Source organism: Aegilops tauschii, chromosome 6, assembly GCF_002575655.3.
Source record: "Aegilops tauschii subsp. strangulata cultivar AL8/78 chromosome 6, Aet v6.0, whole genome shotgun sequence".
Taxonomy (NCBI): domain Eukaryota; kingdom Viridiplantae; phylum Streptophyta; class Magnoliopsida; order Poales; family Poaceae; genus Aegilops; species Aegilops tauschii.
In genome coordinates, this window is record NC_053040.3 from 470,078,971 (window position 1) to 470,101,672 (window position 22,702).

The 22,702-nt window shown below is 46.6% G+C and overlaps 1 protein-coding gene and 2 pseudogenes across 1 annotated transcript; 2 read left to right on the top strand and 1 right to left on the bottom strand.

The window, feature by feature from the left end:
* The first annotated feature begins 294 nt into the window (after positions 1–294).
* Positions 295–4,184, top strand: LOC109764780 (uncharacterized; annotated as a pseudogene).
* Positions 4,185–5,154: 970 nt separating this feature from the next.
* LOC109764781 (F-box/LRR-repeat protein 14-like) lies at positions 5,155–6,548 on the bottom strand (annotated as a pseudogene).
* Positions 6,549–10,055: 3,507 nt separating this feature from the next.
* LOC109764797 (F-box/LRR-repeat protein 14) lies at positions 10,056–12,656 on the top strand. The gene is made up of 2 exons (XM_020323578.4): positions 10,056–10,224; positions 10,786–12,656. Exon 2 carries the CDS (start codon positions 10,834–10,836, stop codon positions 12,268–12,270), a length of 1,437 nt encoding a protein of 478 aa, XP_020179167.1. The 5' UTR covers positions 10,056–10,224; positions 10,786–10,833; the 3' UTR covers positions 12,271–12,656.
* Positions 12,657–22,702: the final 10,046 nt, after the last annotated feature.

Here is a 22,702-nt window from a genome sequence, read left to right on the forward strand (position 1 = left end):
CATTAATATCATAACGAAATCAGAGCTCCGAGTCCGACAAGCATGCCAAAGTGGTCATACGGCGTCAAAAAGCTCACATATATCCTTCTTTATCGGATATCCTAACCATCTTTTCACTACTTTCATACTCAGCACTACGTTTGCCAATGTTCTCTCCAGCGTGTGACACCAGTCGTCAGGGTGGCCACGGTCGCCATCTGCAGCACATATAAATCATGGGCACCATTCTTATACAAGGCCGGGTAGTCACGCGGGACACGTACAATCTGCAAGTGCAAGCTCGCTACAACTACGATGGGAATGGTGGCGGCGCTATGGGACATCCTTGCCAAGGCCGCCAACCTGGCGCAGATTTCCGGGCTGCACGTCGTCATGCTGGTCGCCGTTGGCATGAGCCTGTTGCGCATCCCGCAGAGCAGGCGGGAGTGCGCCAAGCTCGAGCGGTGCAACCGCAGGCTCCACGCGCTCCTGCAATGGCCAACCGGGGGCGCGGCCGCGTTGCTGTGCTCGGAGATGGGCGACCCCGTTCTAAAGGCGCTCGTCGACGCGCCCGGCCTCGTCGCCTCCTACAAGAAGAGCACGTTGTGGCATCGCGTCCGGAGGGGCAGGGGCATGGTGGCCCAGCTCCGGGACATGCAGGACGTCGTCGACTCCTACTGCGGCCTCCTGCTCTTCCTCAACGCGTATTTCCTGCTACAACAGACAACTCATCATCCCTGCTCAGATACTACTACGTACGTACGTGTGTGAGATACAAATTAATTTTTCATGTATTCCCTCCGTCCATAAACTTAGTGTCAAAAATGATCTTGCATTTTAGGACGGAGGGAGTACTAATAATATGCAGCCGTTGTTTTTGTGTCGGTCCATAGACCATAGGTGCAACTCGTCATCTTTTGATTTTGCCACGTAGGATTCACGAGGAGCACGGTCCATCCCGAAGCCAAAATGTACAAGGAGCGAGCAATTGCCCCAGCATTCCAGAAACTCGTGGCACTCAAAGGGCCAACGATTTTGGTGAGGAAGGAATAGGCAATCAGACAGGCGACACCGACCCGGCTGGACGTGAAAGCAGCGTGACTGCTTAATTAATAAGTTCCCATGAAGTAGACTGATCCCAATAGGCAATAGATGGATTGTTGGTAGGGGATTGGATTCTCAGTGCTTGCCTTTCATTTGCTGCGAGAGTGAATAATGTACCGTCTGGATATAAGTATATGTACCGTCTGCAATCACTGATGTTATTTGTGATGAGGATAAGGGGTCAGCATTTTTGCCATCCAATGTCGTTATTTGTCTAGACTTAGACATCATAGTACTTGTGATACAACTAGTTAATCCAGACTTAAACAGAACAGTATACGGCACAATATGTCATAATAAATGAGCCACTCCTACCTCACATCTCTCTCACACTCGTTTATCTTTTACTGACTCTGACCCATCAATATCTTAGCCACGTCAACGAACAGGAAGCAAGCTGGAAATCGCACCTGTGAGGATCGGAGGACGGAGGTCCTTTCAACCCAAAAGCGTCCAAGTTGGGCGGCAATCATGCATGGCATCTCTGTCCACGTACCCTACATGCCACATGGACTCATGGAGCACGGACGGTCGATGCGTCAGCCAATGAGAAACTGACATTTCTCTCCGCCATTACTGCTGCTGTGTGTTTCGCACCAAACCTTGTACCCATCATCCGCGACATCCACTACCACCGCTACCTCGCGTTCTTCTACTGCAACGCCACCGCCTTCGCCGCCTCACTTGTGGTCATCGTGCTCATCCTCATCTTCGCCGTCTGGCACGACAAGGAGAAGAACATCACCTGGGTCGCCTCGGAGGTCAAGCCGCTGCGGGTCGTCATGGTGCTGGACCTCCTCAGCCTCGTGGGCGCATACGGCGCCGGCACCTGCCGGGACAAGATCTCCACCGTCTACTCCGCGGTGCTGGTGGCCCTCGTCTTCATCTACGTTTTGGTTCTCAAGTTTAAGGACTGGTGGTCTCGATGCAAGAACTCCGGCTCTGGGTCTGGCGTGGTGACGGTCGAAGAAAACAAGACGATGAAAGAGGAAGAACGGCTCCGCAAGGTCTTGATGCTTCTCGCCACGTTCGCGGTGAGCATCACCTACGTCGCCTCCCAGGCGACGCGATCCTCAAGGAACACCACAGCGTGCGCCTGACGGTGTTTCTACTCTGCAACACCACGGCATTCGTGGCGTCCTTGCTCATCACCACGCTGCTTATCATCGCCGGCAAGAAGCTCCACGACAAACCAGCTAGGTCTCGCGTGCTCTACGCGTTCATCGTCGTCGCACTCGTCAGCCTCATCGGCGCGTATGCCGCCGGCAGCTGCAGGGAGACCGACACCACCGTCTACGTGGTCTCCCTGGTTGGCGCTGTTGTGGCATATATCCTGCTCCAACTCCATGGCTTCTGCAGTTCAGAGTCAAAATTACTGTCTTGTTTCACTCCAGATGATAATGGAAGGTACACACTTTCACACGCTTTAGTTCTCATCCCCTCCTCACCCAATCACGGCCGCCGTCCACCCATCTCAGTTCCAAACCCCGGATCCAAGCCAGTAGATCATCTTTTTGCTCTGTTTGCAGTTACACTAATTTCTTCTTTATTTCTCTGCAACTGAACTGAACTCTGTTTCTTCTTTCTCTGCAATGTATGACTGCAGTGCTAGGGAAGCTCTGGATAAGGCTCGCTCTCTTGTTCTACTGCTCGCCACTCTTGCCACCACCATCACCTACACAGCAGGGTTGGACCCTCCGGGTGGCGTTTGGCAGGACAACAGCGAGGGGCACATGGCCGGCGACCCCATCCTCCTCACGACCAACGCTAGGCGGTACAAGGCCTTCTACTACTGCAACTCGGTTGCGTTTGTGGCCTCCTTGGTGGCCATCGTCCTGGTTCAGAAAGAGATTCTGGTCAAGCACCACGCGCTGGAGGCAGCTATGATACTCGACCTGTTTGGCCTCATCGGCGCGTATGCCGCCGGGAGTTGCCGGGACGTGAGCACCTCCATTTACGCCATGGCGCTAGCAGGCGCCGTCCTGGTCTATGTGGTGATCCATGTTGTCTTCTTCACGCTGGACCACAAGGATAAGAAAGACACGGTCCAGGAACACCAGTTGCTAGAGAAGAGGCGCAAACGGTTGCTTCTCTTTGCAATCTTGGCAGCGACCATCACCTACCAAGCAGGCCTCACCCCTCCAGGCGGCTTCTTGCTCGAGGACGACAAGTTCGGGCGACACCATGCCGGCGACCCTGTCCTCTTAGACAACTACCCACGCCGCTACAATGCCTTCTTCTACTGCAACTCAATAAGCTTCATGCTGTCCATCGCCCTCATCATCCTCCTGGTGAACCCCAATCTGTACAGGCCAGCCATACGGAGCAATGCGCTATCTGTTTGTACGGCGGTAGGCTTGTTTTGTTTGTCGCCGGAAGTACGCAACACCTCAAGACATCCATCTACATCTTCGCATTGGTGATCGTGGTCCTCTTCGTTGTAGTCCTACTACTGCTAGTATTTTTACTGAAGGGGCTGAACAAAAATGGCAACAATTCGGCACCCAAAGAACAGGACGAAGAAGGGAATAAGGAAGATGGCAACAATTCGGCAACCAAAGAACAGGACGAAGAAGAAGGGGAGAAGGTAGGAGAAAAGACGGGGGATGAAGAAAGCAAGAAGCCCGCGAAGCGAAAGTACCTGATGCTCCTAGGCATCTTGGTGGCAAGCGTAGCCTACCAGGCCGGCCTGGAACCGCCTGGTGGAGCATGGCAATGGCAGAGCAGTAGCAATGGGTACGAGGCGGGCAAGCCGGTGATGCACGACAACAGGAGGCCCCGGTATCTTGCCTTCTTCTACAGCAACTCCACCCTTCATGGCTTCCATCGTCCTCATGATCATGCTGCTACCTCAATGGCTGCCAAAGAAGGAGGAAGGAGAATGGGAAAAATGTTCACTGAGGGTGATGAACAGGACGATCATACTGGGTTGCTCTCCAAGTGGCCTATGCATCTGGCTCCAACAGGGGGTGGAAGACGTCCGTGTATCATTGTCGATCGTGCTGGGCTACTTTGTGATCCGTATGACGCTTTCGATATGTTCTGAGCATCACCATATGACCGGCATGCCGGAGGAGCCAAAGGAAACTCAATCAGCTTGATTCATCATTATCAATTTAGCTCTACTGGTGTGAGAGGCTGCAGTCCACGAAGTAATAAAAAAATCAAGGTGATGGATCATCTATTTTTTTTCCTGTTTCTAGATCTTTAATCGGCTTAATTAGCTCTGGCCAACCCCTCTGTTGTTGGCAATTCACCGTCTTATCAGATTCCTAGTCTAGTTGATGTACTCAGGATGAATAACCTGTGTATCCAATTGGAGCATGCTGGCATTGTGTGTCGACTCACTACTGGGCCAGTGCGTGTGTATCTCGATCCAATGAATATGCATTGTGAAGTTTTCTGCTTCTATGTGCACTCCCTGTTTCGTAGGAAAAATTGAGTGGGTACTTCATGAATTGCAGTTAGATTTGTGTTCCGGAAACCGAATCATTTGCTGGTACTGAAAGAAACTATGCCACTAGGTACAAATCTGAAGTAGTATTGTGCAATCCTAGTAATTGGTACTCACTGATTGAGAAGAAACCTACCTTGAATCCGGGGATTCCGTCGGAGCACCGCGGCTGTCCAAGGATTCAGTAATCCTCCGGCTGGCTGCTTTACATGCGTTTTTCTTGATCTTCTTATTCAGAATTTCAGAGTTGCTGATAAAAAAAAAAATCAGAGTTGCTGATAAATCTGAAGACCCACCGACTTCATACAAAAAATAGGCGTCATGTTAGATCTCAATGAAAGGAGCTCTCTGCCCCCTTCTTCCTTTAATGTAAGAAGCAATGCGAACACATACAATAAATAGGAAAAACAACTGTCATTCAAAGCCCCGCAACACATTAGAATTCTGACAAATTCCTGAGGTGCAACAAGTCAAAAATAACCGAGCAATTGGAGCTGGGTCACAGGACAATTTCCAGGTACATCTGTCTTTCAATTACTTCCATGATAGGATGTCATATGCAGCACCTGAATCAACAGCCAAAGATTACTCCCAAGACTGAGTGAGCTTTATTCCTTTTAGGATGTCATAGGGCCCACCTCTGCCGCGTAGTGAACTGATCTGGCAGCACCCTGGACACCCTCCTCAGAGACCTTACAACACCCTATAACGGTCAAGGACTCCAACTTCTGCAAACGTACCAGCGCAGCCATTCCATTATCTGTCACTTTCTCACATTCGCAGAGGATGAGACTGCTCAATGAAGGAGCCTGAATAATGAAACCAATACCAGCATCAGTGACAGACCTGCAATTCACGATCTTGAGTGTCTCCAGGAACCGCGAGGATGAGAGGCCCTTCATCCCATTGTCTTTAAAAATGCTGGCACCATCTAGCAAAAGAGTGCGAATTGGACAAGATTGGATGAGCGTCACAATACCCTTTTGTGTGAAGCCAATTCTGGTAGGATACTTGTGTTCGCAATATGTGAAAGTGAGCTCTACAACCTGAAGCATAGGGCAGCTGAGAGCTAGAGCCTTAAGGCTAACATCAGTCAGTGGCGTCCTAAACTCATAATCTTCACATCTCACAGGCATGAGCCGAAGTGAGATGGTCTTAAGGTTGCTGCACCTCTGGAATAGTGCAATCATCTCATTCTCATTTATACCAATAACATACTCCAGGTAAAGTGTCTCCAATGCTTTGCACTTCCCAGGAGAAAAAGAAGTCCAATCTCTGGCTGAGTTCTAAAATTAGCCAACCTAAGGTCCTTCAAACTATCACAGCAAATGTCATAGCTATATGGGTATCCAGACACGTTGGAGGGGTCACGGGCCCCTGTCATCCAGTAATTTCCATTATTCTCAAACTCAAATTTTTGGAGATTCGCCCATCATGGATCAAATTTTATGATGTCATACTGGCTGATTCCATTGCAATCCTTTACAACAAGTTCCCTCAACGATCCATACCTCCCAAGGTACTCAAGCCACTCTATGTTGTCTACTCCCGTACAGTCAACAAGGTGGAGAAGCGAAAGATGCCTGCAACCAACCGCCACCCGAAAAATCCCAGTAGAATTTACTGCTGGAGTGTGGTTCAGCCTGAGGGACATCAAACTTTTGCAGTCAGCTAGATAACCAAGACCAGACTCATCAATGGAAGAGCAGAAGCTTAAAGCAAGATCAGACAATAAGGGGCAGTGAGATGATAGAACAAGGAGACCTTGGTTTTTCAACTGGCCCCTGTAACTGAGCTTCTTTCCAGAATAATTTATCTCTACTTTCACCAAATTGGGGAACCGGGAGAACAGCGATACCAAGGCTGCTCGGGAACATGTCTGCTACTAACGAAAACAAGCTGTCCACCCTTGTAGATTCCACCCATGTTCATACATAAATGGGCCAATAGCATTACCAGACCAGACTGCAGCAACGAAGACGAGTAGACGACCTAGACACAATACTGTCATGGGATCAACAGAACCCAGGGCAAGAATCAAGCTCACCTAGACACTAGACGGCGGAATCAACAGAACTAACCAAGTACAGCAATCGAGTTGGCTGGCTGGTTCAATCATGGTCACCCTACGAAGAAGGGGGAAAGGAGTCGACCCGAATGCCGGCGTCGGCAGGGAGGAAATGAGCGGAGATTGCGGCGTTCGTGGGCTGGTCTGGGGTTGTGTGGCAGCCGGCGGCAGGAAACCTCCGCCGCGACCTCGGATAGAAACCCTCGTCTCGCGTGGGGCGGCGCCTTGGTGGGGAGTGGCGAACAAGAGAAGATTTGAGAAACAAGAGAAGATTTGCGCACGGAGGCCTCTCTTTCTATTGCGCACGGCCCGACCCAGCCACACCCCTCATGCCGGCGTTATGTGCTTACAACTTTTGAATCTTTCCAAAGCATATGATCTGGATTTGTCGTATTATGGCGTGTGTTTCTTCGGTCAAATATTCAATAAAATTCACTCGTAAATTGTTGGACTCCTTTACCCCTCCAGGGGCATTCACCAAGGTTACCCATTGTCCCCTATTCCTTTTGTTGTTGACGTTTTCTCTGCGTTGATCAACAAATCCATTATGGAGGAGGTCCGGAAGGAGTGACAAAAATTTGTCGAAGAGCTACAGTTATCTCGTACCTTCTTGTTGCGGATGACTAATTACTATTTTTTCGGGCTTCTAAGCAGCAAATGATGTTGGTAAAAGGTTTGTTGAATGCTTAAGTTTTGGCGATGGGTCAGCTTATTAACCCCTCAAAGTGCTCCAGCCTTTTCAACGATGATTGTCTATCGGCGGTGGCAATGGAAGTTAAATCTATACTGGAAGTTACACAAGAAGTTTTTGATCTCAAATACTTGGGCCTTCCTGTCCCACAATGGAAGATGCATAAGGGGAGATTTGAAACACCCCAAGCGCTTTTGGGCAAGGGCTTATGGAATGGAGTGAATAGTAAATGTCTTTAGGAAGTAAGGAATTGTTGGTTAAATAGGTTCTCATGCCATCCCACTTATGTGATGAGCATGTTCAGGTTACCGACCTTAGTTTGTGATGATCTGACACGCTTGATGAGGCAGTATTGGTGGGGAATGGAGAACTGTAAAAAAAAAAGATGAATGTTGGGACAACATGAGATCACCAATGTGCAAGGGAGGTATGGGCTTTCATGACATGCGAGCTTTTAACTAAGCTCTTCTTGCCAAGCAAGCTTGGAGATTAATTGATACACTGGGCAGCCTTTGTGCACGTCTGTTGCGAGCGAAGTACTTCCCCAATGGAAATTTACAAGATAATGTGTTCACTAGTGATTATTTGGCCATGTGGAAAGGTATCGAGCATGGTGTGGAACTTGTTAAAAAAATGAATTATTATTTGGAGAGTGGGGAATGGTTCTTTGGTCAGGACATAGAGGGACCCTTGGATTCCTCGTGGGACTTCCTTCGGGCCAGTCGGTCCCAAATGTAATTCTAGGTTTAATGGGGTCTTAGACTTCCTTGATGACAGTGAAGCTTGGAACGTCCAATGCCCCAAAGATCATTTTTGGCCTCTTCGCATTAATGAAATTTCTAAGACCTGGACTTCACCGAGACAACGACAACACTTCTCGTGTGGTTCTCGGAGAAAAGTGAGCGATTCTTCATCGAAAATGCTTATAGACTTATGACTGCACTGCATGGTGAGTTGTTCATTGGTGGAGTTGCAATCTAACATCTAGAGGGAGATTATTCTACTCGGAACCTCATATGGCGCTCCATGATTCCAAAAAAAATGAAGATTACCGCCTGGAAGGCGGTATCGGGTGCCCTAGCTACAATAGCATGCAAAGTTGAATGTCACTTAGCCACTCGTTGGATGTGCTCCGAAGACAACTACATGTGTTGATCTCCTGCTGTCATGGGGATGATTCTGACAATAAGAGGTAGGAGAATGGAGTCTGATCTACCGAGGCGCAAATGGCTGACTTAGGGATTTTTACAATTAAGTTCGGGCCTCTCATGATGGAAGTCATGACCCTACGTCTTGTGCTCCGGAAAGGCTTTCTTTGTTCTACGTGTGAAGAGCATAGGAGATTACAATGTGTATGGGAGAGAGAGAGGGGGGGGAATGGGGGAAGAGATCCTAAGTCATGGTGAAGGACGGCTTATATAGAGTGTGCCATGTCCTTTCACCTCTTTTGCTAGGTTGATTACAACTATTAGTACTATCAACTACGAAGTGTGGTGGGAGTCTTAATGGAAGTAATGTATGCGTCAATAATAACTACGACGCCTCAGCTGCTTTCCTTGCATGTTCTGCTCCTCACATCCGAGTGCTAGTTTGTCCGAGTGTCTGTGAGTTCTTCGTCCGAGTGTGGTAATACTGCATCTTCGTCCAAGTAGATTTATGTCACGATGTTGTCCGATTAATTAGGACTTGTTGACGTTTTTGTTATTTTTAAGCGGTGGACTCGGGCCCCTTGGTCCTCCATGAGTTTTAGGTCATTGTGGGCCTACCCCATAGTAGCCATCTTCAACACATGCACCCCATTCAAGCGGAGTTTGGGATCGTATGCGGACCATCTGGTCGCTGCCTTCCGATGATCACCTAGTTAATAATGTTAAGGAGTGGCTCCTCGGTGTCTTACTTGGCCGTGATGCAGCAGAACACGACAAGGTGATCATGATCATATGGCGAATTTGACAGCTTCACGATGACTTGGTTCATGACAAAGAGGTCTCTCTAGTTGATGCCACGGTTGAGTTTCTAGATAGCTATCTAAAATCTATTGGTGACGCGAAACTATATAACACTAAGGAAATTCTGAAAGGCAAAATGTCGGCCTTGCTTGATTTGCCGAAGGAAAAACTAGATCCTGTATAGGCGAGTCCATGGCCGCCACTACCTTCGGATCACATTACTTTATCTATGGATGGTTCGTTCTCTGATGCGGATGGATTGGCCGCAACAGGTATGATCTTACGTCATTATGTTGGGTCCTTTGTATTAGCGGTGTACCAGTGTGTGTTCAACACTCTAGCCTCTAGGTGGTCATTCAGTCGGACTCCACGGAGGCCCTATCCATTTTTCCAAGAGTTGGTTTAGCCGGCTCCACGTACCAACATTTTGTGGAGGAGATCAATGCTTTGAGGAAGGACAGTGACTTTATTCAATAGGAAATTAGTAGGAATCAAAATGAGTAGTCGATCAGCTGGCAAATTATAGTCGGACGGAGTGTACCACGGTTATGCTGTTACACCAATGACCACCTTATATTTCTGAGCTTTTGCCACTCAACTGTAACTCTATAGATTTAGAATAAAATTCCTTTTATCCCCGCAAAAAAGTTAAATTAAGACAAAACCAAAACATTTTTTTATTGAATGAGAAAAAAAAACTGAGAGAGAATGAGAAACATTTGGACTTAGCACGCATCATCATCAAGTCGGCCCAAGCCCAAGCCTTCTCTGCTGCTGCGTACTAATCCGTTCGAGATCCCGAAGCCGACGCTCCCCTAAAAAAAAGCACCCACGCCGCGAGTGAAGCGAGGGTTAGCTTTGCCGTCGACCTCGCCGCGGAGGTTTCTCCGCCCAATCCACCCACTCGATCACCGCCGTTCCCGCCCAGCTTCCCCCTTCTGGCCGGCGCCGCCCTTCCTGGTTCGTCGGCTCCTCCGAGGTACGGATCTGGGTCCATTCCCTTCCCTTCCCTTCTCGAGCCAGCCGAGGCGCTGTCGATTCTTCCACTTGACTTCTTTTGATTCCGTTCTGCAATGTCTGTATAAACTCTGTTCTCCCACCAGCGTATGAGCCTAGAATATCCTCTGTGCAATCCTAGAGGAAATAGCCTGCTTTAATTTTAGTAAAACCTGTTATTAAGCGCCTAGAAATTGTCCTTCAAGATTTGAGTTCAGTTCAGAAGGTGGACGTTTAATTACCTTGTGGTCTTGTAGTTCTAACTGGTCTATTTGTAGACTGTAAGAGCTCAGGTTAATTTGATTTTCCTTATAAAGTTTTTCTGTTCCATTACATGGGTACAAATATTGGGCTTTTGCATTAGGTGATTGCTCCAAGTTAAGCACATAATTTGGTGTCTGTTCCAAGATAAGCGCATAATAGATCTTCCAACAGATATAAAAAAGTTAAATGTTTCACTAGTGTTTCCTTTTACATTAGTCTGTACAGCTGTTATTTTGTTATCTTGTTGTGTTCCGTTCTGACTATAGAATCTTTGCTTCAGTGCCTGCCGGGTCTTGAGACTGCCCAAGTTGTGCAGCTGAGATACTCAATGGAGGATCTCCCAGAGCCACTGCTTGCAGAGATCGTCAAGAGGATTACCCAGACAAGTGATCTTAATTCTCTTTCCCTTGTGTCGAAGCAGCTCTGCACCGTCGAGGCGGAGTACAGGTATGCTATCCGCATTGGCCGTGGACTCAATCCATCAACAGAAGCCTTGGTATCTCTCTTCTCCCGGTTCCCCAATTTGGCGAAAGTAGAGATCGATTACTCTGGGTGGAAGTCTACTGACGCGGAGCAGTTGAACAACCAAGGCCTTTATGTTCTATCATCTCACTGCCCCTCGTTGTCTGATCTTGCTTTAAGCTTCTGCTCATACATCGATGATACGGGTCTTGGTTATCTAGCTGACCTCAAAAATTTGAGGTCCCTCAGGCTGAACCGTGCACCAGCAGTCACTTCTACTGGGATCTTTCGGGTGGTGGTTGGTTGCAGGTATCTGTCAGTTCTCTACCTTGTTGACTGTAAGGCAGTAGACAACAGGGAGTGGCTTGAGTACTTTGGGAGGTATGGATCGTTGGGTGAACTTGTTGTAAAGGATTGTGATGGAATCAGCCAGTATGACCTCTTAAAGTTTGGCGCAGGATGGGCAAATCTCCAAAAGTTTGAGTTCGAGATTAATGGAGATTATTTCACGTTATTTGCTCGTGATCCCTCCATCGTGTCTGGCTACCCATATAGCTATGACATCTGCTGTGATAGCTTGAAGGATCTTAGGTTGGCTCATATTATAACAAATGAAGAAATTGGACTTCGTTTTCTCCTGGGGAAGTGCAAAGCATTGGAGACACTTTACCTGGAGTATGTTATTGGTCTACATGAGAATGAGATGATTTCACTATTCCAGAGGTGCAGCAACCTTAAAATTGTCTCACTTCGACTCAGGCCTCTGCACTATGAAGATATTGAGTATAGGACAGCACTGACTGATGCTAGCCTTAAGGCTCTAGCTGTTAGCTGCCCGATGCTTCATGTTGTTGAGCTCACATTCGCATTTTGCGACCCCGATTGGCCTACTGAAATAGGTTTCACACAAGAGGGCATTTTGACGCTAATCCAATCTTGTCCAATTCGCGCTCTTTTGCTAAATGGTGCCAGCATTTTGTATGACGAGGGGATGAAGTGCCTCTCATCCTCACCGCTCCTGGAGAAGCTCGAGCTCGTGGACTGCTGCTCTATAACTGATGCTGGTATGAATTTCATTATTCAGGCTCCTTGCTTGAGGAGTCTCACACTCCGTCAATGCAATAAAGTAACAGACAATGGGATGGCTGAGCTGGCACGTTCACAGAAGTTGGAGTCACTGACCGTGATAGGCTGCCGCCGGATCTCTCTGAAGGGTGTGCGAGGGGCTGCCAAAACAGTTCGCTACTCTGCAGAGTTTGAAAGCCTAGAGAGTTTAAAAGCAATGAACATGAACATAAAATGACTCGTGTCGCCCTGAATCCAGTATTTGGCTATTAATTTGTGTTCACTATATATCAGCAGAAGTTTGAAACCGCAAAACTATGAAAGCAAACTCGGAGGACAGGTGCACCTGCCATTTCCAATTGGCTTCAGATGTTCCAGACTTGTTTTGGTAGCGCGAGATCTGTCTTAGGAATTTGACAGAATTCTTGCGTATCCTATGACAGCAACTTCGATTTGTAATCTATTTGCATTGCTCCTGTCTGTACTTCATTTGCTTCTTCAATTTATTCTTATAGCTTCAGTGTTTGGATTTCAAAAGAATATCAGGTTCTTCTGGCTGCTTGTGCAACATTTAAAGGTTCAGGCGTCATTGAGCGCATTAAACCTGGAGATTAGATCTGCTAACCGTTTCTTTATAGTGGTTCTTGCTCATAACTTCTCAACACAACACATGGCACACATGTTATGAAAGAAAGCAAAGAGATTATGAACAGGGAACAGATGCCTTTTTCTTACACTGACTGAACATACATGTACATGGTGATAGTTCTGTGCAAAACGGCAGAGAAAACAGATATGGTATAGCGACTCAGCGCATCACTTGATGTAACCTAGTGTAGTCTTCATGCTGCTTGGCCCTGCCAAATGTCTTCATGTAAGATTGTAAGGGCATCAGAGGCGTTACACACAAGAACCAGTGATCCCTTCGCAACACAAAACTCTTTGGGTGGAGAAGAACTGACGAATGATCAGGCAGATACATGCTGATTTACAGAAAGATAGTCAGAGAATCAACATTCGAGAAAGAGGGTTACAGATCAGCTCATGAAGATAAAGAGGCGTTTTCTGAACCTTTGCCAGGACAACAGAGAGATATGTGCTTTGACAAGCATGTGTAGACCAGATAAAGGAAGTAATTCCTCAAGTATGCCTGATTCCAGTTACAATGTTAAGCAATATACATTCTCGCTCTCCCCGCCAGCCATCGATCGTCTCGCCTCGCTCGAGGCCAGCTCTGCAGCTAACGCCATCGACGATAGGAGCGAGGCGGTGCTCCAACAGCTAAGGCGGCTACTGAAGGAAATATGCCCTGGAGGCAATAATAAAGTTATTATTTATTTTCTTATATCATGATAAATGTTTATTATTCATGCTAGAATTGTATTAACCGGAAACATGAAACATGTGTGAATACATAGACAAACAGAGTGTCACTAGTATGCCTCTACTTGACTAGCTCGTTAATCAAAGGTGGTTATGTTTCCTAGCCATAGATAAAGAGTTGTCATTTGATTAACGGGATCACATCATTAGGAGAATGATGTGATTGACTTGACCCATTCTGTTAGCTTAGCACACGATCGTTTAGTATGTTGCTATTGCTTTCTTCATGACTTATACATGTTCCTATGACTATGAGATTATGCAACTCCTGTTTACCGGAGGAACACTTTGTGTGCTACCAAACGTCACAACGTAACTGGTTGATTATAAAGGTGCTCTACAGGTGTCTCCGAAGGTACTTGTTGGGTTGGCGTATTTTGAGATTAGGATTTGTCACTCCGATTGTCGGAGAGGTGTCTCTGGGCCCACTCGGTAATGCACATCACTTAAGCCTTGCAAGCATTGCAACTAATGAGTTAGTTGCAGGATGATGTATTACAGAACGAGTAAAGAGACTTACCGGTAACGAGATTGAACTAGGTATTGAGATACCGATGATCGATCGGGCAAGTAACATACCGATGACAAAGGAAACAACGTATGTTGTCATGCGGTTTGACCGATAAAGATCTTCGTAGAATATGTGGGAGCCAATATGAGCATCCAGGTTCCGCTATTGGTTATTGACCGGAGACGTGTCTCGGTCATGTCTACATAGTTCTCGAACCCGTAGGGTCCACACGCTTAAAGTTTGATGACGGTTATATTATGAGTTTATGTGTTTTGATGTACCGAAGATAGTTCGGAGTCCCGGATGTGATCGGACATGACGAGGAGTCTCGAAATGGTCGAGACATGAAGATTGATATATTGGACGACTATATTCGGACACCGGAATGGTTCCGGGGGTTATCGGATATATACCGGAGTACCGGGGGTTACCGGAACCCCCCCGGGAACTAATGAGCCTTGTTGGGCCCTAGTGGAGAGAGAGAGGGGCCGGCCAGGGCAAGAGGCACGCCCCCTCCCCTTGAGTCCGAATAGGACAAGGAAGGGGGGCGGCGCCCCCCTTGCCTTTCCCCTCTCCCACTCCTTCCTTCCCCCTCCTCCTTGGACTAGGAAAGGGAGGGGGAAACCTACTAAACCTACTTGGAGTAGGTTTCCCCCTCCTAGGGCGCGCCACCCCCTTGGCTGGCCCTCTCCTCCTCCTCCCTTTATATACGGAGGAGGGGGGCACCCCATAGACACAACAATTGATCTCTTAGTCGTGTGCGGTGCCCCCCTCCCCCATAATCCACCTCGATAATATCGTAGCGGTGCTTAGGCGAAGCCCTGCGTCGGTAGAACATCATCATCGTCACCACGCCGTCGTGCTGACGAAACTCTCCCTCAACACTCGACTGGATCGGAGTTCGAGGGACGTCATCGAGCTGAACGTGTGCTGAACTCGGAGGTGCCGTGCGTTCGGTACTTGATCGGTCGGATCGTGAAGACGTAGGACTACATCAACCGCGTTGTGCTAACGCTTCCGCTTTCGGTCTACGAGGGTACGTGGACAACACTCTCCCCTCTCGTTGGTATGCATCACCATGATCTTGCGTGTCCGTAGGAAATTTTTTGAAATTACTACGTTCCCCAACAGTGGCATCCGAGCCTGGTTTTATGTGTTGATGTTATATGCACGAGTAGAACACAAGTGAGTTGTGGGCGATACAAGTCATACTGCTTACCAGCATGTCACACTTTGGTTCGGCGGTATTGTTGGATGAAGCGGCCCGGACCGACATTACGCGTACGCTTACGCGAGACTGGTTCTACCGACGTGCTTTGCACACAGGTGGCTGGCGGGTGTCAGTTTCTCCAACATTAGTTGAACCGAGTGTGGCTACGCCCGGTCCTTGAGAAGGTTAAAACATCACTAACTTGACGAACTATCGTTGTGGTTTTGATGCGTAGGTAAGAACGGTTCTTGCTCAGCCCGTAGCAGCCACGTAAAACTTGCAACAACAAAGTAGAGGACGTCTAACTTGTTTTTGCAGGGCGTGTTGTGATGTGATATGGTCAAGGCATGATGCTATATTTTATTGTATGAGATGATCATGTTTTGTAACCGAGTTATCGGCAACTAGCAGGAGCCATATGGTTGTCGCTTTATTGTATGCAATGCAATCGCCCTGTAATTGCTTTACTTTATCACTAAGCGATAGCGATAGTCGTAGAAGCAATAGTTGGCGAGACAACAACGATGCTACGATGGAGATCAAGGTGTCGCGCCGGTGACGATGGTGATCATGACGGTGCTTCGAAGATGGAGATCACAAGCACAAGATGATGATGGCCATATCATATCACTTATATTGATTACATGTGATGTTTATCTTTTATGCATCTTATCTTGCTTTGATTGACGGTAGCATTATAAGATGATCTCTCACTAAATTTCAAGATAAAAGTGTTCTCCCTGAGTATGCACCGTTGCCAAAGTTCGTCGTGCCCAGACACCACGTGATGATCGGGTGTGATAAGCTCTACGTCCATCTACAACGGGTGCACGCCAGTTTTTGCACACGCAGAATACTCAGGTTAAACTTGACGAGCCTAGCATATGCAGATATGGCCTCGGAACACTGAGACCGAAAGGTCGAGCGTGAATCATATAGTAGATATGATCAACATAGTGATGTTCACCATTGAAAACTACTCCATTCCACGTAATGATCGGTTATGGTTTAGTTGATTTGGATCACGTGATCACTTAGATGATTAGAGGGATGTCTATCTAAGTGGGAGTTCTTAAGTAATATGATTAATTGAACTTAAATTTATCATGAACTTAGTACCTGATAGTATTTTGCATGTCTATGTTTGTTGTAGATAGATGGCTCGTGCTGTTGTTCCGTTGAATTTTAATGCGTTCCTTGAGAAAGCAAAGTTGAAAGATGATGGTAGCAATTACACGGACTGGGTCCGTAACTTGAGGATTATCCTCATTGCTGCACAGAAGAATTACGTCCTGGAAGCACCGCTAGGTGCCAAACCTGCTGCAGGAGCAACACCAGATGTTATGAACGTCTGGCAGAGCAAAGCTGATGACTACTCGATAGTTCAGTGTGCCATGCTTTACGACTTAGAACCGGGACTTCAACGACGTTTTGAACGTCATGGAGCATATGAGATGTTCCAGGAGTTGAAGTTAATATTTCAAGCAAATGCCCAGATTGAGAGATATGAAGTCTCCAATAAGTTCTATAGCTGCAAGATGGAGGAGAATAGTTCTGTCAGTGAGCATATACTCAGAATGTCTGGGTATAACAATCACTTGATTCAACTGGGAGTTAATCTTCCGGATGATAGCGTCATTGACAGAATTCTTCAATCACTGCCACCAGGCTACAAGAGCTTCATGATGAACTATAACATGCAAGGGATGGATGAGACGATTCCCGAGCTCTTCGCAATGCTAAAGGCTGCGGAGGTAGAAATCAAGAAAGAGCATCAAGTGTTGATGGTCAATAAGACCACCAGTTTCAAGAAAAAGGGCAAAGGGAAGAAGAAGGGGAACTTCAAGAAGAACAGCAAACAAGTTGCTGCTCAGGAGAAGAAACCCAAGTCTGGACCTAAGCCTGAGACCGAGTGCTTCTACTGCAAGCAGACTGGTCACTGGAAGCGGAACTGCCCCAAGTATTTGGCGGATAAGAAGGATGGCAAGGTGAACAAAGGTATATGTGATATACATGTTATTGATGTGTACCTTACCAGAGCTCGCAGTTGCACCTGGGTATTTGATACTGGTTCTGTTGCTAATATTTGCAACTCGAAACATGGACTACGGATTAAGCGGACACTGGCTAAGGACGAGGTGACGATGCGCGTGGGAAATGGTTCCAAAGTCGATGTGATCGCCGTCGGCACGCTACCTCTACATCTACCTTTGGGATTAGTATTAGACCTAAATAATTGTTATTTGGTGCCAGCGTTGAGCATGAACATTATATCTGGATCTTGTTTGATGCGAGACGGTTATTCATTTAAATATGAGAATAATGGTTGTTCTATTTATATGAGTAATATCTTTTATGGTCATGCACCCTTGAAGAGTGGTCTATTTTTGATGAATCTCGATAGTAGTGATACACATATTCATAATGTTGAAGCCAAAAGATGCAGAGTTGATAATGATAGTGCAACTTATTTGTGGCACTGCCGTTTGGGTCATATTGGTGTAAAGCGCATGAAGAAACTCCATACTGATGGACTTTTGGAATCACTTGATTATGAATCACTTGGTACTTGCGAACCATGCCTCATGGACAAGATGACTAAAACGCCGTTCTCCGGAACTATGAAGCGAGCAACTGATTTGTTGGAGATCATACATACTGATGTATGTGGTCCAATGAATGTTGAGGCTCGCGGCGGGTATCGTTATTTTCTCACCTTCACAGATGATTTAAGCAGATATGGGTATATCTACTTAATGAAACATAAGTCTAAAACATTTGAAAAGTTCAAAGAATTTCAGAGTGAAGTTGAAAATCATCGTAACAAGAAAATAAAGTGTCTACAATCTGATCGTGGAGGAGAATATTTGAGTTACGAGTTTGGTCTACATTTGAAACAATGCGGAATAGTTTCGCAACTCACGCCACCCGGAACACCACAGCGTAATGGTGTGTCTGAACGTCGTAATCGTACTTTACTAGATATGGTGCGATCTATGATGTCTCTTACTGATTTACCGCTATCATTTTGGGGTTATGCTTTAGAGACGGCCGCATTCACATTAAATAGGGCACCATCAAAATCCGTTGAGACGACGCCTTATGAACTGTGGTTTGGCAAGAAACCAAAGTTGTCGTTTCTTAAAGTTTGGGGCTGCGATGCTTATGTGAAAAAGCTTCAACCTGATAAGCTCGAACCCAAATCGGAGAAATGTGTCTTCATAGGATACCCGAAGGAAACTGTTGGGTACACCTTCTATCACAGATCCGAAGGCAAGACATTCGTTGCTAAGAATGGATCCTTTCTAGAGAAGGAGTTTCTCTCGAAAGAAGTGAGTGGGAGGAAAGTAGAACTTGATGAGGTAACAGTACCTGCTCCCTTATTGGAAAGTAGTTCATCACAGAAACCGGTTCCTGTGACGTCTACACCAATTAGTGAGGAAGTTAATGATGATGATCATGAAACTTCAGATCAAGTTATTACTGAACCTCGTAGGTCAACCAGAGTAAGATCCGCACCAGAGTGGTACGGTAATCCTGTTCTGGAGGTTATGTTACTAGACCAAGACGAACCTACGAACTATGAAGAAGCGATGGTGAGCCCAGATTCCGCAAAATGGCTTGAGGCCATGAAATCTGAGATGGGATCCATGTATGAGAACAAAGTGTGGACTTTGGTCGACTTGCCCGATGATCGGCAAGCCATCGAGAATAAAATGGATCTTCAAGAAGAAGGCTGACGCTGACGGTAATGTTACTGTCTATAAAGCTCGACTTGTTGCAAAAGGTTTTCGATAAGTTCAAGGGATTGACTACGATGAGACCTTCTCACCCGTAGTGATGCTTAAGTCTGTCCGAATCATGTTAGCAATTGCCGCATTTTATGATTATGAAATTTGGCAAATGGATGTAAAAACTGCATTCCTGAATGGATTTCTGGAAGAAGAGTTGTATATGATGCAACCGGAAGGTTTTGTCGATCCAAAGGGAGCTAACAAAGTGTGCAAGCTCCAGCGATCCATTTATGGACTGGTGCAAGCCTCTCGGAGTTGGAATAAACGTTTTGATAGTGTGATCAAAGCATATGGTTTTATACAAACTTTTGGAGAAGCCTGTATTTACAAGAAAGTGAGTGGGAGCTCTGTAGCATTTCTAATATTATATGTGGATGACATATTGTTGATTGGAAATGATATAGAATTTCTGGATAGCATAAAAGGATATTTGAATAAGATTTTTTCAATAAAGGACCTCGGTGAAGCTGCTTATATATTGGGCATCAAGATCTATAGATATAGATCGAGACGCTTAATTGGACTTTCACAAAGCACATACCTTGAAAAAGTTTTGAAGAAGTTCAAAATGGATCAAGCAAAGAAAGGGTTCTTGCCTGTGTTACAAGGTGTGAAATTGAGTAAGACTCAATGCCCGACCACTGCAGAAGATAGAGAGAAAATGAAAGATGTTCCCTATGCTTCAGCCATAGGCTCTATCATGTATGCAATGTTGTGTGCCAGACCTGATGTGTGCCTTGCTATTAGTTTAGCAGGGAGGTACCAAAGTAATCCAGGAGTGGGTCACTGGACAGCGGTCAAGAACATCCTGAAATACTTGAGAAGGACTAGGGATATGTTTCTCGTTTATGGAGGTGACAAAGAGCTCGTCGTAAATGGTTACGTCGATGCAAGTTTTGACACTGATCCGGACGATTCTAAATCGCAAACCGGATACGTGTTTATATTAAACAGTGGAGCTGTCAGTTGGTGCAGTTCTAAACAAAGCGTCATAGCGGGATCTACATGTGAAGCGGAGTACATAGCTGCTTCGGAAGCAGCAAATGAAGGAGTCTGGATGAAGGAGTTCATATCCGATCTAGGTGTCATACCTAGTGCATCGGGTCCAATGAAAATCTTTTGTGACAATACTGATGCAATTTCTTTGGCAAAGGAATCCAGATTTCACAAGAGTACCAAGCACATCAAGAGACGCTTCAACTCCATCCGGGATCAAGTCCAGGTGGGAGACATAGAGATTCGCAAGATACATACGGATCTGAATGTTGCAGACCCGTTGACTAAGCCTCTTCCACGAGCAAAACATGATCAACACCAAGGTTCCATGGGTGTTAGAATCATTACTGTGTAATCTAGATTATTGACTCTAGTGCAAGTGGGAGACTAAAGGAAATATGCCCTAGAGGCAATAATAAAGTTATTATTTATTTCCTTATATCATGATAAATGTTTATTATTCATGCTAGAATTGTATTAACTGGAAACATGATACATGTGTGAATACATAGACAAACAGAGTGTCACTAGTATGCCTCTACTTGACTAGCTCGTTAATCAAAGGTGGTTATGTTTCCTAGCCATAGACAAAGAGTTGTCATTTGATTAACGGGATCACATCATTAGGAGAATGATGTGATTGACTTGACCCACTCCGTTAGCTTAGCACACGATCGTTTAGTATGTTGCTATTGCTTTCTTCATGACTTATACATGTTCCTATGACTATGAGATTATGCAACTCCCGTTTACCGGAGGAACACTTTGTGTGCTACCAAACGTCACAACGTAACTGGTTGATTATAAAGGTGCTCTACAGGTGTCTCCAAAGGTACTTGTTGGGTTGGCGTATTTCGAGATTAGGATTTGTCACTCCGATTGTCGGAGAGGTATCTCTGGGCCCACTCGGTAATGCACATCACTTAAGCCTTGCAAGAATTGCAACTAATGAGTTAGTTGCGGGATGATGTATTACAGAACGAGTAAAGAGACTTGTCGGTAACGAGATTGAACTAGGTATTGAGATACCGACGATCGAATCTCGGGCAAGTAACATACCGATGACAAAGGAAACAACGTATTTTGTTATGCGGTTTGACCGATAAAGATCTTCATAGAATATGTGGGAGCCAATATGAGCATCCAGGTTCCGCTATTGGTTATTGACCGGAGACGTGTCTCGGTCATGTCTACATAGTTCTCGAACCCGTAGGGTCCGCACGCTGAAAGTTTGATGACGGTTATATTATGAGTTTATGTGTTTTGATGTACCGAAGATAGTTCGGAGTCCCGGATGTGGTCGGACATGACGAGGAGTCTCGAAATGGTCGAGACATGAAGATTGATATATTGGACGACTATATTCGGACACCGGAATGGTTCCGGGGGTTATCGGATATATACCGGAGTACCGGGGGTTACCGGAACCACCCCCCCCCCCCCCCCCCCCCGCGGGAACTAATGGGCCTTGTTGGGCCCTAGTGGAGAGAGAGAGGGGCCGGCCAGGGCAAGAGGCACGCCCCCTCCCCTTGAGTCCGAATAGGACAAGGAAGGGGGGCGGCGCCCCCCTTGCCTTTCCCCTCTCCCACTCCTTCCTTCCCCCTCCTCCTTGGACTAGGAAAGGGAGGGGCAAACCTACTTGGAGTAGGTTTCCCCCTCCTAGGGCACGCCACCCCCTTGGCCGGCCCTCTCCTCCTCCCCCCTTTATATACGGAGGAGGGGGGCACCCCATAGACACAACAATTGATCTCTTGATCTCTTAGCCGTGTGCGGTGCCCCCCTCCACCATAATCCACCTCGATAATATCGTAGCGGTGCTTAGGCGAAGCCCTGCGTCGGTAGAACATCATCATCGTCACCACACCGTCGTGCTGACGAAAACTCTCCCTCAACACTCGGCTGGATCGGAGTTCGAGGGACGTCATCGAGCTGAACGTGTGCTGAACTCGGAGGTGCCGTGCGTTTGGTACTTGATCAGTCTGATCGTGAAGACGTAGGACTACATCAACCGCGTTGTGCTAACGCTTCCGCTTTCGGTCTACGAGGGTACGTGGACAACACTCTCCCCTCTCGTTGGTATGCATCACCATGATCTTGCGTGTGCGTAGGAATTTTTTTTAAATTACTACGTTCCCCAACAGCTACTGCCGGCAGTGATGGAGGCACGGCCTCTGCTGGAGAACCTGCTGGTGGCAGCGCCGGTGCTGCGGTGGCGCAACCCACCGTCAGTGCAATCAGTCCCCAGCCCCAACTAACATTTTCTACTCGTTGAAGGTACTTGAAACTGGTGTATTTTTAGACTTATCTCAGGCGCCAATCATATACTATTACGAAGGAAACCAAGTGCTGCTACTATGAGAAGTTTCCTACTAATATATTTTGACTGAACTTTTCTGAATTGTTCGAACATACAGGAAAAAACAGTTTCTCCAAACCTGTGTTCCTGCTCTGCAACACCATGGCATTCGTGGCGTCCCTGCTCATCACCATGCAGCTCATCATCCATGGCAAGAAGCTCGGTCTCTCAAGCAATGCATGTGCATAGTAGTCGCGCTGGTCGGCCTTGTCGGCACATACGCCACCTAAGTCGTGTCCCTGGTTGGTGCCGTTCTGGCATACATCTTTGTCCATCGCTTCTATACTTGTCGTTGTTCCACTCCAGGCCAACAAACTTATGATAATCAGAAGACCAATGATAATGTCAGGTAATGAACAATACAATGTACTAGAGCTTTCCTTCAGAAGATTCATCTATTTTACGGTGGCAAGAACCAAA